Source organism: Vipera ursinii (assembly GCF_947247035.1).
Source record: "Vipera ursinii genome assembly, chromosome: 2".
NCBI lineage: Eukaryota > Metazoa > Chordata > Lepidosauria > Squamata > Viperidae > Vipera > Vipera ursinii.
This window is the reverse complement of record NC_139513.1, coordinates 80,624,743-80,640,299: the sequence shown is the minus strand read 5'-3', so window position 1 is coordinate 80,640,299 and position 15,557 is coordinate 80,624,743. Positions and strand designations below refer to the sequence as shown.

The 15,557-nt window shown below is 40.5% G+C and overlaps 1 protein-coding gene across 2 annotated transcripts in view; it reads right to left on the bottom strand.

Annotated features, from left to right (window-relative positions):
- GLRA1 (glycine receptor alpha 1) overlaps positions 1–15,557 on the bottom strand; it is a gene marked incomplete at its 5' end in the record, with an annotated part of 82,558 nt that overhangs the window by 22,409 nt on the left and 44,592 nt on the right. For both annotated transcript variants that reach the window (XM_083354358.1, XM_083354359.1), the window contains one exon: positions 12,000–12,067. In XM_083354358.1, the coding sequence (XP_083210484.1) occupies positions 12,000–12,067 (68 nt within the window). The remainder of the gene's footprint in view (positions 1–11,999; positions 12,068–15,557) is intronic.

Sequence of the window (15,557 nt, the reverse complement as noted above, 5' to 3'; positions counted from 1 at the left end):
GATCAGATGGAGGTAACATCCTGATTGAAAAATAAAATAAAATGTTCCTGGACATGCTTATATCAGAATTTGATAAATGTGGAATGGCTCATGTTGCTGTGTTGCATACTAAAATAACACAAGAATGGCTTGCTTGCTTGCTTTGAGAAAATCTAAATGGAAGTGGGAGCATATTGCTTTAGGGTGAGAAGTTAAGGAATGCAGAAGAAAGAATTGAATAGACATGGACAGTAACATTCAGGGTTTTTTCATGAAACTGTGAAAGTACATTGTTGTTGTTGTTAGCTGTGAAGTCGTGTCAGACCCATTGCGACCCTATGGACAACATTCCTCCAGGCCTTCCTGTCCTCTACCATCTTCTGGAGTCCATTTAAGCTCACGCCTACTGCTTCAGTGACTCCATCCAGGCATCTCATTCTCTGTCGTCCCCTTCTTCTATTGCCCTCAATCTTTCCCAGCATTAGGCTCTTCTCCACTGAGTCCTTCCTTCTCATTAGGTGGCCAATGTATTTGAGTTTTAGCTTTGGGATCTGGCCTTCTAAAGAGCAGTCAGGGTTGATCTCCTTTAGGACTGACCGGTTTGATCGCCTTGCAGTCCAAGGGACTCGCAGGAGTCTTCTCCAGCACCACAGTTCAAAGGCCTCAATTCTTTGGCGCTCAGCCTTTTTTATGGTCCAGCTTTCACTGCCATACATTGCAACTGGGAAGACCATAGCCTTGACTATACACACTTTTGTTGACAGGGTGATATCTCTGCTTTTTAGTGTGCTGTCTAGATTTGCCATGGCTTTCCTCCCGAGGAGCAAGCGTCTTTTAGTTTCTTGGCTACAGTCCCCATCTGCAGTGATCTTGGAGCCCAGGAAAATAAAATCTGTCACTACCTCCATTTCTTCCCCATCTATTTGCCAGGAATTGAGAGGGCCGGATGCCATGATCTTGGTTTTCTTAATGTTAAGTTTCAAGCCATCTTTTGCACTCTCCTTCTTCACCCGCAACAAGAGGCTCTTTAGTTCTTCTTCACTTTCTGCCATTAGAGTGGTATCATCTGCGTATCTTAGGTTGTTGATATTTCTTCCGGCAATCTTAATTCCAACTTTTGATTCATCTAGCCCTGCCTTTCTCATGATGTGCTCTGCATATAAGTTAAATAGGCAGGGCGACAGTATACAGCCTTGCCGGACTCCTTTCCCAATTTTGAACCAATCAGTGGTTCCGTGTCCAGTTCTCACTGTTGCTTCTTGGCCCATATATAGGTTTCTCAGAGAGACAAATAAGATGGTCTGGTATTCCCATCTCTTTAAGAACTTGCCACAGTTTGTTATGATCCACACAATCAAAGGCTTTAGCATAGTCAATGAAGCAGAAGTAGATGTTTTTCTGGAACTGTCTAGCTTTCTCCATGATCCAGCGTATGTTGGCAATTTGATCTCTAGTACTTCTGCCTCTTCGAAATCCTGCCTGTACTTCTGGTAGTTCTCGGTCCACATACTGCTGGAGTCTAGCTTGTAGGATTTTAAGCATAACTTTACTAGCATGAGAAATGAGTGCAATGGTGTGATAGTTTGAACATTCTTTGGCACTGCCTTTTTTTGGAATTGGAATGTAAACTGATCTTTTCCACAGTACATTGTACTTACATCTTTTTTAAGCATTAAGGGGTCCTTTAAAAACAGTCACACATAGCATGAAAAGCTATAAGGAAAGATGCTGCCAAATTTAGGGATATACAATTTTCTTGGCGACTTCATGGACATAGCCTTCATCTGTGTTTTTTTTTTAAATTTTCCAATCTAATCTACTGCCTTAGGATCCAAATATTACTTCATTCAGATTTGTTCATAGTCAGCCAAGGTTGCTATTGTGAGAAAGCCCAAATGCAATTTATAAGGTATAGATAGATCAGACAGATAGAAAGATAGATATACATAGATAGATATGAAGATTTCAGTGTTAAGCACCTTTAATGGCATATTAAGGGGCAAATAAGAAGATGTTCTTGAGTGATGAAATCTAAACAATGCAATCAGCCTGCAGGAATTCCATTTTAATATGCAGCCCTGACTGATTTCCATGTAGGCAGTAAAGAATGGAGGTGAAATGGACTAGAGTTCTCTCTGCTCTCCCGTTCAGCAGAGGCTCAGCTGGCCTGCAGGTTGCTAGAATGCATGGATATTTTTCAAGTAATTGGCTGAAAATGGAATGGCTCACAGGAGCCAGGAAAAAAAAAAGAATTCTTACCAGTTGGTTGCTAAGACCACCCATACACTCAAACATTGCAGAAGAAAAGACAAAATTTGGTCCTGCTTCAAATAAACTAATGAAGAGCCAGGAAAAAAGGCGACTCAGCTCTTGAAAATGATTGGATCAGCCAGTTCCGGTGCCAAGTCTAAACTGGTCCAAAATCATAATCTGGCGGTACCCAGAGGCTCAATGTCTTTGCAATTTAGTTGAAAACTGTCAGTTTTGTTTAGACCTGTCCTGTAGTGGGAGAAAGCCAAGAATAGATGGGCAACTAGGGAACACACAAAGAGGACTTACTCTATGCCTATGATGAATATTGCTGCACCTTAGAGAGCAAAAATTAGTGCATGGGTGGCAGAGAAATATTTTCCAAATCATTTCCTTCTTACACACCAGCTGACTCTTTGTATTTTATATTTTTAAAAAGTGACACTACAATAATTTATACTCTTCCCACAAGCATAAGCTTTTTTTTTACTCAAAATAGACTACAAAAAGCTGATGGTTGGCATTCTACAAGGTAGCAGGGTTTTATAAGGCTGCCACTTATCTTTCAAGAGTTCTGTTGACTTTGGCTGATGGGATGTGCCTCTCTTTCATTCAACCTATGTATTTGCAGTTGTAATAGAAATAAAAAGCAATAATAATTTACCAGGCATTACAAAGAAAATGTCAATAAGCCTTCAAGGGAGACCAAATCAAAGGAAGGGTTCTGATCCTAAGTTGAAATATTACATTTTTAATATCTCCTGCTTATCAAAATACTTTGTATTTGATTGCAAAATTATATGACACCTACCTATGATTTTCAATGAAGTTACATCCAGACTCTAATTTCTTGAGTTCACTCTATTACCCTTTTTAGCAGCAGCATTTGTACTGCAGTTCCCTGAAGAGTTATAATATGGATGACTTTAATCTATTTAAAGAGAAGTCATCCATAATATATCCATAGATTACAAAGTTATCCATAATATCAACAGATGACATAAGGGCACTGCTGAATGAGGATACCAAATGTCAATGCATGGTCTTTAAAAGTTGCTTTCTATCTCATGACTTTGAATTGGTTAAAGGTCTTTTTATTATTTCAGACTGGATATCATTAATTCTATGTGACTCATCTCTTTACATATACTGCATTAATAACTTTTTCATCCTGGCTTTCTGATTCTAAACTTTATATAACAGAGACATAGCAGGATCCCGATGTTTATTCCAAAGTTTAGAATATTTTGGGAAGGTAAAAACACAACAATCACTTGAATTTATTTGTTTATATAATATATTTATATAGGTGTCTTATCTTATAAGCAGTTCTGTCCAGTCCCTAACTGGAAGTTAAAACAGCATAAAAGTCATACTAAAACTATAAAAACTACACACGTTAAAAACAAAAACCTGGTGCCAAGTCAAACTTCTGATGCGCAGTCCCCTCATCTTATCCTAGTACTTGAGGGAAAAACCAGATCTTCAAAGCTTTATGGAAGGCTGGGAAGGCAGTGGCCTGCCAACTTCAGAGGGAAGGGTGTTCCACAGAACAAAGGCTACTGTGGAAAAAGCACGCATCCTAGCTCCTATATGATGGCAATATTTAGGGAAAGGAACTAGGAGCATACCCACCCTATCTGATTTGGTTAGACAGGTAGATGTCCTTGGGGAAAGGTGGTACCACAGATAACCTGGCCCTGTGCCATGTAGGGCTTTAAAGGCGACAACCAGCATGTTGAATGGCACCTGGAAAGAAACTGGAAGCCATTGCGGCTTGTGCAACAAAGGTATTATATGGGTAATCCTAAGGGCTCTCTTTACTGTGCGTTCTGCACCAGTTGAAGCTTCTGGGTGATCTTCAAGGGCAGCCCCATGTAGAGCACATTGTAGCAATCCAAACAAGAGATGACCAAGGCATAAGTGACTGTGAGCAAATTGTGCTCAGTGCCTAGTGATTACATGTTTCACGATGACTTCCCCTGGGATTTTCTTTGTTATAACTCCCCAAACTATTCTAGAGCCTTGAGATTCCCCCATAATCTCTTATTAGAGCACTATCCAAGTTCTACATTCATTGGCATCTTTCAGTCTCGAGAGACTATGGTATCATGCTCTGGAAAGAGGTCCTAAAGCAGCATCTGGTGTGGCTAAAAAGGCCAATTTGAGAGTGGCAGTCCCTTCCACACTGAGGGCAGATACAATCTGTCCCCTGTCCAGCCCCCAGATTTCGCTGGTTCTGGGACTGCCTCTTTGCCTCAGCCTGTCACACAAGTGTCTCTTTGAATTGGAGAACTATCCAAGTTCTACATGCTTGCCTTATTACATCTTGCTCTATTAGTCATCTATAGGTAAGCACACCACCCTGACTTTAGAGACCTCCTCTTTAGGCATTTTAAGAGAAGAGCCATGTTGGTGTACGGTAGCCAAAAAGTGGAAGGTGTCTAGTAGCATTATTTCTAACAAATTTTATTAAATTAAAAGCTTATTTAAAACCGTTTGTTACAAGGCTTAAGCTCTACAAAGCTTATGGCCTTTATTAGCCAGAAAAAGTGCAACTCCTTCCCATAACCCGAGTATTCTATCAAAAAAAGGCTGCTCTTTTGTTTTCCTGCCCACCACAGTTCAGAATACTCCTCTAAATAATATTTAATTAAACTGGAGGATTCACTGCCATCAGATGTGATGATGGTGGTTTTAAAAGGAGACTGACCAAATTCATGATGGAACTGGCTGCCAATATTATTGTTTGCACAATTGTACAGTAGCACGCACCAACTGCTTGGAACACTAGGGCTATCATCTTAGTATCTGTGCTTGTAAACTTTCTGAAATGCTTATGATGCCGAACGCTAGACCAGTAGCCAAATGACTTTTACAATGGTTGGATTGCATTCTGTCTGCAGCATTGGCTCTCAATTGGTGGTTTTGCATGCAGCATCCTCCTTGATAGGAACTGACACTACGTTTCTTCTTGTGCAGCTTTCATGGCATAGGACAAATTGGGCATTCATTACATGTGCACCATTGAGCAATGAAGCTACTTGGCCTCACTTATGGTAACAGCTTGCATTGCTGGCAGCCTGGCATTCAACGATCACACAGGATGGATTCCAGTTGTCTCCCCCTCCACTGCAATTATTAGTAAAGATAAGAGTTCCCCTTCCTTTCACTTGCCCTCAGCTTCCACTCAAAACCACTTCTAGGTGGTGGTGAATTGACTTTTACCAGTGACAACTATCTAAATTGATTAGCCAAAACACAAGAAAGCTACCGTTAATAAAATGTGAAGGGTTTTTTTTCCACACTTGTTTGGTACCATGCATTGGGTGGTAGTAGTAATGAATAATAGTAGTAATAAAATTTCCCATGATTCTTTTTTTTCTTCAAATTTTTTATAGCAAATTTTATTATTTAAAACTTTGGACAAGGTGTTAATGGTCTGACAATCCTTCTTGTCTTACATCATTTTTGTGTTTTATATACATACACTTTATGTACATATCATTTATATACAGTTATAGAATATTCAATCTTATCAACCACTTTATTCTAGTAATGCCTGGAGGAACGTTGTCCATAGGGTTGCGATGGGTCGGACACGACTTCGCAGCTAACAACAACAACAACAACAACATTCTAGTAATATGTGAAATCAGCATCCTGTGTATTTTTGTTGTGACCTTCCTTTCTGTTCCCACCATGAACACAACCTATTCCAAATTTTGTAGTAATCTGACTGGTCTTTATTTTTAATTTCCAAAGTTAACTTGTCCATTTCTGTGCACACCCAAATTTTATTTATCACTTCACTCTCGTCTGGTATTTCACTGTTTTTCCATTTCTGGGTGAACATCATTCTCACTGCTGTGATGATGTGTATCATTATATATAACTCTTCTTTGGTATGCTTCTCTGTTGTTATGCCTAGTAGGAAAAATTCTGGTCTATAATGTACACTCCTTCCTGATATTTCTTCTAACCATATCCAAAACTTTTGCCAATACTTTTGAGTCTTATTACAGGACCACCAAACATGAAAATAAGTACCTATTTCTTCGGAACATTTCCAACAGCTAGGGGATATTGTCTTGTACATTATTTTGAATTGATGTATGGTCTGTATTATCTTTTGGAATCAGGACAATATTTGCCTCTGACCATGACCTTGGGGTTTTTGCTTCATCCAGGACCGCGTTAAACACATTCAATAAAGGTTGTCCTAAAATGTTTTGTTGTTCCTTATAAATTTCTATTGGGAGGCCGTCAGGACCCGATGCTTTGTTATTTTTTTGTTTATTAATTGCCATTATCACCTCTGACATCCTAATTTCTTCATTCAACATATTTTTAATTTCCTCTGTAACTTTTGCTAGTGTTGCTTTTTTGAAACATTCCTCTGCTTTCTCCTCATTTTCCTGGCTATTTTCTTTATATAATTTCTCATAAAACTCCTGGGCTATATTTTTTTTCTCCTCTTCTTGATAGCGTATTCTCCCTTTGTCATCTCGTAATTTACTAATCCAACTTTTCTCCTTTTGTTTTTTCAATTTGTGTGCAAGCCATCGACCATTTTCGAAAAAGTTCTGTTTTATACATCTTATCTGTTGTGCTAATTTTTCTTTTTCTAAGATGTTAAGTTTATGTTTAATTAAGTCCATTTGTTGTTTTACATTCTTTTTTTGTGGTTCATGTTGGAGTATTGTTTCTAACCTTTTGTATTCCCCTTCTAACATTTTCTGTTGTTGTTTTTTCTCCTTATTCTTTTTCGCCATATATGCTATAGCTACTCCTCTCATAATTGCCTTAGCTGTGTCTTTTTATCTATATTTATATATCACCTTTATCTTCCTGTCCCATCAAAGTCACTTTCCTTTTAATTATACATTTCCAACTCCGAATTTGTAGCTCCTTTTATATCTTTTTCTTTAGCCAATGGCCAGTAATTGTCTCACTATCAAAACTGCAGTCCTAAAGTTGCTGTGTCACTTTCTCCATCTTGGATCTGTTATACTCCCGTGGCTTATAAATCAAAACTTCAAAGACTGTCCGAACTATTCACTTTCCTTCTACTTATAGTCCACACTCGTTTTCTCAAAAGTTCAGTCTCCAAGACTCAAAAACTTATCTTTTCCTGTTAGCTTTCTATCAGTTCGCCTGATCTCATGGCTAGTTTACGATCTTCTAACTTCCTGGCTCCTTCTTCTTGTTGCTCTCGCCTGTTGCCTTATCTCTCGTCGCTTCTCTCGCCGCTCACTCCTCTCGGTAAGGCTCCCTCTTCTAGCCAGCATCTCTTTCAAAAGCGCTCCCTTTCACTTTTTAAATGTAAAAATCTCAGAATTAATTTTCGTCAGCTCCGTTCCACCGTTGTTACACTAAGTCGATGCTAGTTCCGTCCCTCTGTCAGATCTTCATGTCGGCCATTACTGGCCTCCTTCTCCCTGGTCCACTTGCGTCTGGTTTTTCTCTGGATCCCCAACATGGGCCGCCGCTCATGTAGGTTCTCCGGGATGCCCGCAACTTTGGCTGTCCCTCCAGGACCTCCTATGGCTCTGAGGAGCCCCCGCGGACACTGGGTGAGAGGTTGTGTGATATAGAGAAGCCCATTCACACAGCCGCCCGCTCTGACAGCTGGCTCCACCCCCCCAAAATTTCCCATGATTCTTAAACTCACAGTTAGAACCCAAATCATCAGAAAATACCCTGTCTAAACACTGTGATATTTGTTGGATCATGAAAACAGGAGTGAGAGGGATGGCAAACCAGAAGGGACAGTCCTTAGCTGCATCTTCCAAAGCATAGTTTAGTATTTGAGATTCACAGCATTGCATTAGGTCAGGGCTTTTCAACCTTTTCACCCATTCCACCACTTTTAGGATATGGCAACATCCGAGTACCACAAGTCACCTAGCAAGGTGTCAAAAACTTGATAACCAAAAAAAAAAGAAGGAAAAAAGTGATGAAGTACAGGTAGTCCTCGACTTACAACAGTTCACTTAGTGACTGTTCGAAGTTACAATGGCACTGAAAAAAGTGCCTCCCAAGCCACAGCCGAGCAAGACACCTGCCTGCCTGCCCAGTGGCACTTTTCCTCCTGTCTGAGGTTTTCATTGTTGTGAGCATTTCTGTTGAGGATTGGCAGCAGGGTGGGGGTGGGGGGTGTTTGGTTTTTATTCCCCTCCTCTGCTGGGTGGTTGCAGCAGGTTTTGGTCACTTCACATAACCCTGGGACACTGTGACCATTATAAATATGAATCAGTTGCCAAGCATCTGAATATAAATCACAAGACCCTGGAGATGCTGCAACATTCCAGCTGATCGGTGCTTCTTCTGGGCTCAGCAGAAGCGCCAGGATCAGCGCCAAGCTCCAGCTGGACCCTGGCACTGATCCTGGTGCTTCTGCTGAGCCCCAACAGCCCTGCAGCTCCAGCCATCTGTCACTCAGGCTTGTGCGGTGCTGCCACCGGTTCAGCTCATTCCCCTCCCCTGCTACCATTTTTCTAGGATGGTCGTGTACCACCTGCCAGGTGCCAATGTACCACAGGTGGTACCCGTACCACTGGTTGAAAAGCCCTGCATTAGGTAACGATCGCAATTTAGATAGAGCAAAGCATCTAGCAACTGACCAGCACCAAATATCTACATATTGATTTGTAAGAACATTTTGTTTATTACTTATATACCACCCATCTCACTGTTGAAGTGACTCTGGGTGGTTTACAATTAAAAATGATAAAATTGGCATAAAAGCCTGTACAAAAATAAATAATTTAAAATGAGAGAGAGAGAGAGAGAGAGAGAGAGAGAGAGAGAGAGAGAGAGAGAGAGAGAGAGAGAGACAGAGAGAGAGAGAGAGAGACAGAGAGAGAGAGAGACAGAGACAGAGAGACAGAGAGACAGAGAGACAGAGACAGAGAGACAGAGAGACAGAGAGACAGAGAGACAGAGAGAGACAGAGACAGAGAGACAGAGAGACAGAGAGAGACAGAGAGGAGTACTTTCAAGCCACCACCCACCCACATGGTTGCATCCCATTCCTGGATCCCCATACTAGTTGACAGAACCAGATCTTAACATTCTTTTGGAAAGTCAGCAGAGTGGAGGCCAACCACATCTGGGGCGGGGGTGGGGGTGGGGAAGATGTTCTATAGTACAGCAGAGAAGACTATCTTCCTAGACCCTATTTGCCCATTTTTTTCCACTAATGGAGTCTGCAACAAGCCCCTCCTGCCTGACCAGGTGGGACAATTTGGGATGAAATGGTTCCTCAGATGACCTGGGTCCATGCTATGAAGAGCTTTGAAGGTTATATCCAATACTTTCACCCAATGCAGCTTGCGCTGTAGAAGTGTTTCATGGGTACTCCTAGTGGCAACTGAAACCGTCTCTGCTGCTGCATTTTGCACCAGCTGCAGCTTTCACATGCTTTTCAAGGGGAGCCCAATGAAGAGTGCATTGCAGTAATCCATTTGATACAAAGAATGAGAAATAGAATAGAACTACATTAAGATTTTTAGGGTACCTTTGCCCTGAAAATCCATTCCATATACGTATCCCTCCAATAAAAACTAGACAGCTCTATGGATACTGGCATAGAATCCTACTCCTTTCGTTGTTGCTTATTTTGTGAACCGTACATATCCTCAAAAATTCTATGTATAATTGTAATTTTCCTCTTATCTTCCCTAATGTTTGAGGAATATTGATCTGCTTGCTACAATTCTCTTCCTCATATCTCCTGATAATCTCCCCTGTATTTATAGTCTTTGTGCTCTATGCAGCATATATTATCCACTTTTGCAATGGCGAACTTATTAGACCTTTACATGGTAATGTAATAATACCTACCACTTTCTGTTCTGCAAATAGACGGTCTCAAGTATCTTTAAATGTCAACTTTAATGTCTTATGTGTGAGCTAAAATTCCCAACACTGGCATTTTAATAATCTTTCTAAATTAAAAAAAGGAAATTATAATAACTGTGTAAATTCCAACCCAAGAGAATAAGTATTTGTACAGTGATCCCAAAACTAAAGTAGAGCCATCAAACTCTGTTGGCTATATCTGTTTCGAAAGCTGGCTCTTTGTTTTTCTACAAAAATGACCTGATAATGCAATCAAATTTCCACTTCAAAATAAGTCTTTCAGAATGCTAAAATAGCTCAACGTGGCTTCTTATTTCCACAGCTAAAATGAGCAACTTCTATTCCTTAATGAAAAGCTGTGTTTCTGCTAAAAACAAATCTTAAAATGATAATACTCGCAGCTTCATGGTCCAATGATGTAAATACTTTTGAGTTTCAGCCTTCCTCTTATATTTTAAATAATGGGTCCAGATTGGTGCACAATGCTAATATATTAACCACATGAGCCATTACAATCTTGTCCCTCTGCCAGGCTGAAATCATGGCATAGAATGTTATCAGGCAATATATACTTGATATACAGCTAGTCCTTGAATTACAACAGTTCATTTAGTGACCATTCAAAGTTGCAACAGCACTGAAAAAAGTCACTTGTGACTGTTTTTCACATGAACATTGTAGGCATCTCCACAGTCATGTGATCAAAATTTGGATGCATATTTATGATGTGGTTGCAATCATGTTCTCTTTTACAACCTTTTGATAAGTAAAGTCAGTGGGGAAGCCAGATTCCCTTAACAACTGTGCTACTAACTTAACAACTGCAGTGATGCACTTAACAACTGTGGCAAGAAAGCTCACAAAATGGACCAACATTCACTTAACAAATGTTTTGATTAGTAACAGAAATGTTGGGCTCAGTTGTGATCCTAAGTCAAGGATTATCTGTACTGTAGTATATAGTGTAAAGCACGTGCATTTGTTCTGTACCAGCCTGCTACCGGCCCTGCAGAAAAGGCAGGAACAGCCCCTTTTTCAAGAAGGCAAGAGGCTGGAATTATGCCTGCCAAATTTATTGCTACAAAAACAAACGGAACAAGACAAACCAAGAAACAGAAGCTTTAAGAAACAGGAACTATCCAAGCGGTTGCCTTCAGCAAACCAGCCCTCCCACACATTCCCCTTATATAGAGTTCAGGGTGTGGCTTCTCTCTGCCTCCTTCCGAGGAGCCCCATTGCCTTCCTCTGTTTACTCCTAATTGACTGCCTCCTGCGTCAGGCGTCCTTGAACAGGGCCAGCTGTGGGTCATCTTCATCCACGCTGTCAGGCTCACACAGCTGGGTCTCCGTGGTGACCAAGTGGGAGGGGCCTGGCTGAGGGCTCTCATCAGCAAGATCTTCAACCCCCTCAGCAAGGTCTTCAACACCCCCCTCCTCCTCTGAGTCGTCCGACCCAACTGCCGAACCCACAGGCTGACCCTGAATCACAACAGCATTAGCTGTGTTTGTATTAACTTAAATGCACCCTGCAGATGCTGAATCTGTAACATTTTTTTAAAATTGGAATTTTCGATTTTTGCCTGGTTCAAGAACCAGATTGTAGGACATGACTATAAGCTAGTGGATTTCTAATGCTAATCTGTGAAATGAAATAGATCCTAAAACAATCCAGAAATCAATTTAATCTGCTGCTGAGTGGAGAAGTTGATTCCCTGTACTTTCATTTAAAAATGTTGGCCTCATCTTCTCTGTAAAAATACAGCCAGCTTGGGACTCATTGCTAACCAAAGGCAAAAATTAAAAGACGGAACAGGGAATCAGTAACATATTTTAAGGGTATAATAAATTAAATGTCTATGTTGACTTGGTAAGTTTGCGGAGATGACATGCTTCATTCTACTTACCATTGTTGTTTCTGCAATAGATCCAAAGCTGTTGATGAAAATATTGCAGCTCACATTCACTGCTGGACCTGTAAAGCAAATAAAAGCTGATAGAATCTGTTGTGTATCAATTTGTCAAAGTACAGTAGACTATTACAGTTGAATTAAAGTACAGTTGGCAGTTGTCCTTTACTGAATCCATTGCCCTAGTACGTTACAATGGTAATAAATTTTTCATTTGGTAACATTCTTCTATTTCCTTAAAGTAGATCAGTTTTGTAATTTGTGAAGACTTTTCCTACTGTCTTCCAACCAATTTGTTATCATGCGTGGATTCTCTGCTTCCCATCTTGGCATTACCAGTGGCTGTTTATGCATAAAGTCTACATACTTATAATCTGTGCACCCAAATCTAGCGTATAGAGATTTGACATAGGAACCACAGTGTAATTATATTTCTCATTATACACTTAATTTATGCAGTTGGAAGTTGCTACACTACGGTATAACAAAGAGGTTAGATCGTGAGTAAGGCAGATATGATTTTAATTTAACTGAAGAGGCCATATTTTAATCATGTAGGAAGAATATTAACTCTGTTTCATAGATTCATAGAATTTTGGAGTTGGACATACCTTAGGTAAAAGGTAAAGGTTCCCCCGCACATGCGTGCTAGTCGTTTCCGACTCTAGGGGCCGGTGCTCATCTCCGTTTCATAGCCGAAGAGCCAGCGCTTGTCCGAGGACGTCTCCATGGTCATGTGGCCGGCATGACTAGACGCCAAAGGCGCACGGAACGCTGTTACCTTCCCACCGTAGCGGTCCCTATTTTTCTACTTGCATTTTTACGTGCTTTCGAACTGCTAGGTGGGCAGAAGCTGGGACAAGTAACAGGCGCTCACTCTGTTACGCGGCACTCGGGATTCGACCCGCCAAACTGCCGACCTTCTGATCGACAAGCTCAGCGTCCTAACCCACTGAGCCACCGCGTCCCTCTGGACATACCTTAGAGGACATCTAATCATGTGGAACATCTGCTAAAGCATTTTGGAGAGAAACTCCTCTATTTGAAGACTTCTAATGTAACAAAACATTTCATGAGACAGTCTATTCTACTGATTGACAGCTTTCACTGTCAGGAATTTTCTTCTAGTATTTAAACTTAATTAAAGTTATATGAAGTTTCTGGCTTTTTTTTCCTCTGGCCCCACTTGCTTAATTGCATTGTTCCCACCTAGTTTTTGGAGATATGCCCCTAGCATGCCATTTAAAGACTAAGGGAGATCCTTAAGTAGAAGTAGTTATGCACAGAAGGCTTTATATGACATGCAGAGTTATTTTTTCTTACATTGCCATCATTGCCATGCTTTCTTATACATTTATCTATATCACTAAGAGTTAATTTGATCCAGCAGGATATAGGAAGCAGGTTGTACTGATTTGCATCTTCCTTCATATTCATTGATCTTTGTTTCTTTTTCAGACTAACTTTTGTGGAGAACAGGAAGACTCATTGAGTAAATCGGGGCCCATTTCTCCAGAGTAACATTATTTAAATCCTTTCAGCTCCTTGACTTTAGGTCACAAAGACCTTGTGGATAAAAGGATTCAGAAAACCCCACATGTCCTTTCCAATAAAAGACTAACAAAGGGCATCCAAGCTGGGAAGCAGCTGAACGTGTCCCAAGAGGAAACGACAAGTCGAGTCAGAAGCTTGAATGTCTAGCAACCAAAATGATCAGAAAAGTGCCGTGTCGAGATTCGCTTGATTTCCTTTTTGTTTTAGTATCTGTTATTTCTTGGCTGTCTACCTTGGAAAGATGACAGAATTAAACAAGCCAGACAAACCTAGCCCAAATATAAATAAATCTTTGCAAATAGCTGTGGCAGACTGCAACATTCAGGAAGGATAATGTATCAATCTATATTCAGGACCAGGATATGGCTGACTGAACGTGAATGGCAAAAGGGTGAGAACAGATCTGTCTGGCTTCAAAGGGTTTGCCAGGAAACAGCTCCAGCTGATTGTCTAGGTTCCTTTAGGATTCCTTGATAGAATCGAAGGGCTGGTTCACCTCTGCAGGCCAGTCAGTTGAGTTCTGTATATTTTATTACTAGGTATTTGAATTCCATATGACTACATGGTTACTATAGGGCAGGAGTGGGGAGCTATGGCCCTTTTATGACTTGTGGACTTCAACTCCCAGAATTCCTGAGCCATCCATGCTGGCTCAGGAATTCTGGGAGTTGAAGTCATAAAAGGGCCATAGTTCCCCCCCTCCTCTGCTATAGGAGAATGCTTATCTAATGCCAAACTAGAAAAGGATCTGACCAGGCTTCTTGTTTTTCTTAGAGGATGCTAGTTTGGGAAGAAATCCCAGCAACATGAAGTTTAATTTTGTTCAAATCTACAGTGTGATGTGTGATGTGCTCCTCATTTGTTACACAATGAGTCTTATTTTGATATGGTTGGCAAAACCTGGACACTTGTGGATTTTTTATAGTAGCCAAAGGCATCTCCAAGTCTGTGTATGAAAAATGACAAGATGGGGGTTACAATAAAAGCCCTCTCCCTTTTTTAGTTGCACCTAAAGTTGACAGGCCTTGATCACATGATCTTGAGCACAATCTTAATGTCCAGTGCCCCACCCCTGGCCATAGAAATCTGAGGCATGAATTGTAACACTTTATATGGATTTAACATTCAGTTGTCAGTCCCTCTGATAAAGGTGAGGCTTTTTCCCCCAGAACTACGCAAATGTTTTGCTCTTCTCTGTCTGCATTTTGTGAAACAAAGATAGGCATAGGTATAGAATAGTTGCAGGGTGAAGGCATAGGATATGACCTGGATAATCCAATCAGCGGAGGAGCAAAGAGACATTGTCTTCACCCTTCCCCCCCCCCCACGCCCCCATTAAATGATAGTGGATTAGCTTATTGTGGAGCTGTTTCTGAGTAACAGATTTATTCATAGTATAATATCTTGTATCTACAATGTATGTATAGATGAAGGGGCAGACTAATGCATAGAAAAGAATCCTATATGATTCTTTGGATAGCAAGATGGGCCGCATATAAATGTAATAAATAAATAAAAAGGAATAGGGAGCAGTATCACCATTAACAGAAGAAGAAGAAGAAGAAGAAGAAGAAGAAGAAGAAGAAGAAGAAGAAGAAGAAGAAGAAGAAGAAGAAGAAGAAGAAGAAGAAGAAGAAGAAGAAGAAGAAGAAGAAGAAGAAGAAGAAGAAGATTGAATGATCTGCTTTGTGGTAAACCGCAGTATCTCAAAAGTGTAAGAAATAATAGAAATGCAGAGAAGATGAGGCAAATGGGACTTTTGTGTGGCTTTCTGTAATGAAAGGCAAAGAAGGAGAGAGCGTATCTATGCTAGAGGCTAGAAATATCATGCCAGCTAGAGGTACAAGGTGTGATTCTACCCAAGGCAGCTTTAATTGAACTAATGTTAGACTCCCAGAATGTTTTGAAACTGTGGTGAATGCTCTAGAAATGTGAGAGACTTCAAACTTGTAACAATATATTTAGAAAAATTTAATAGATGCAAAGCAGAGAGTAAAGGAT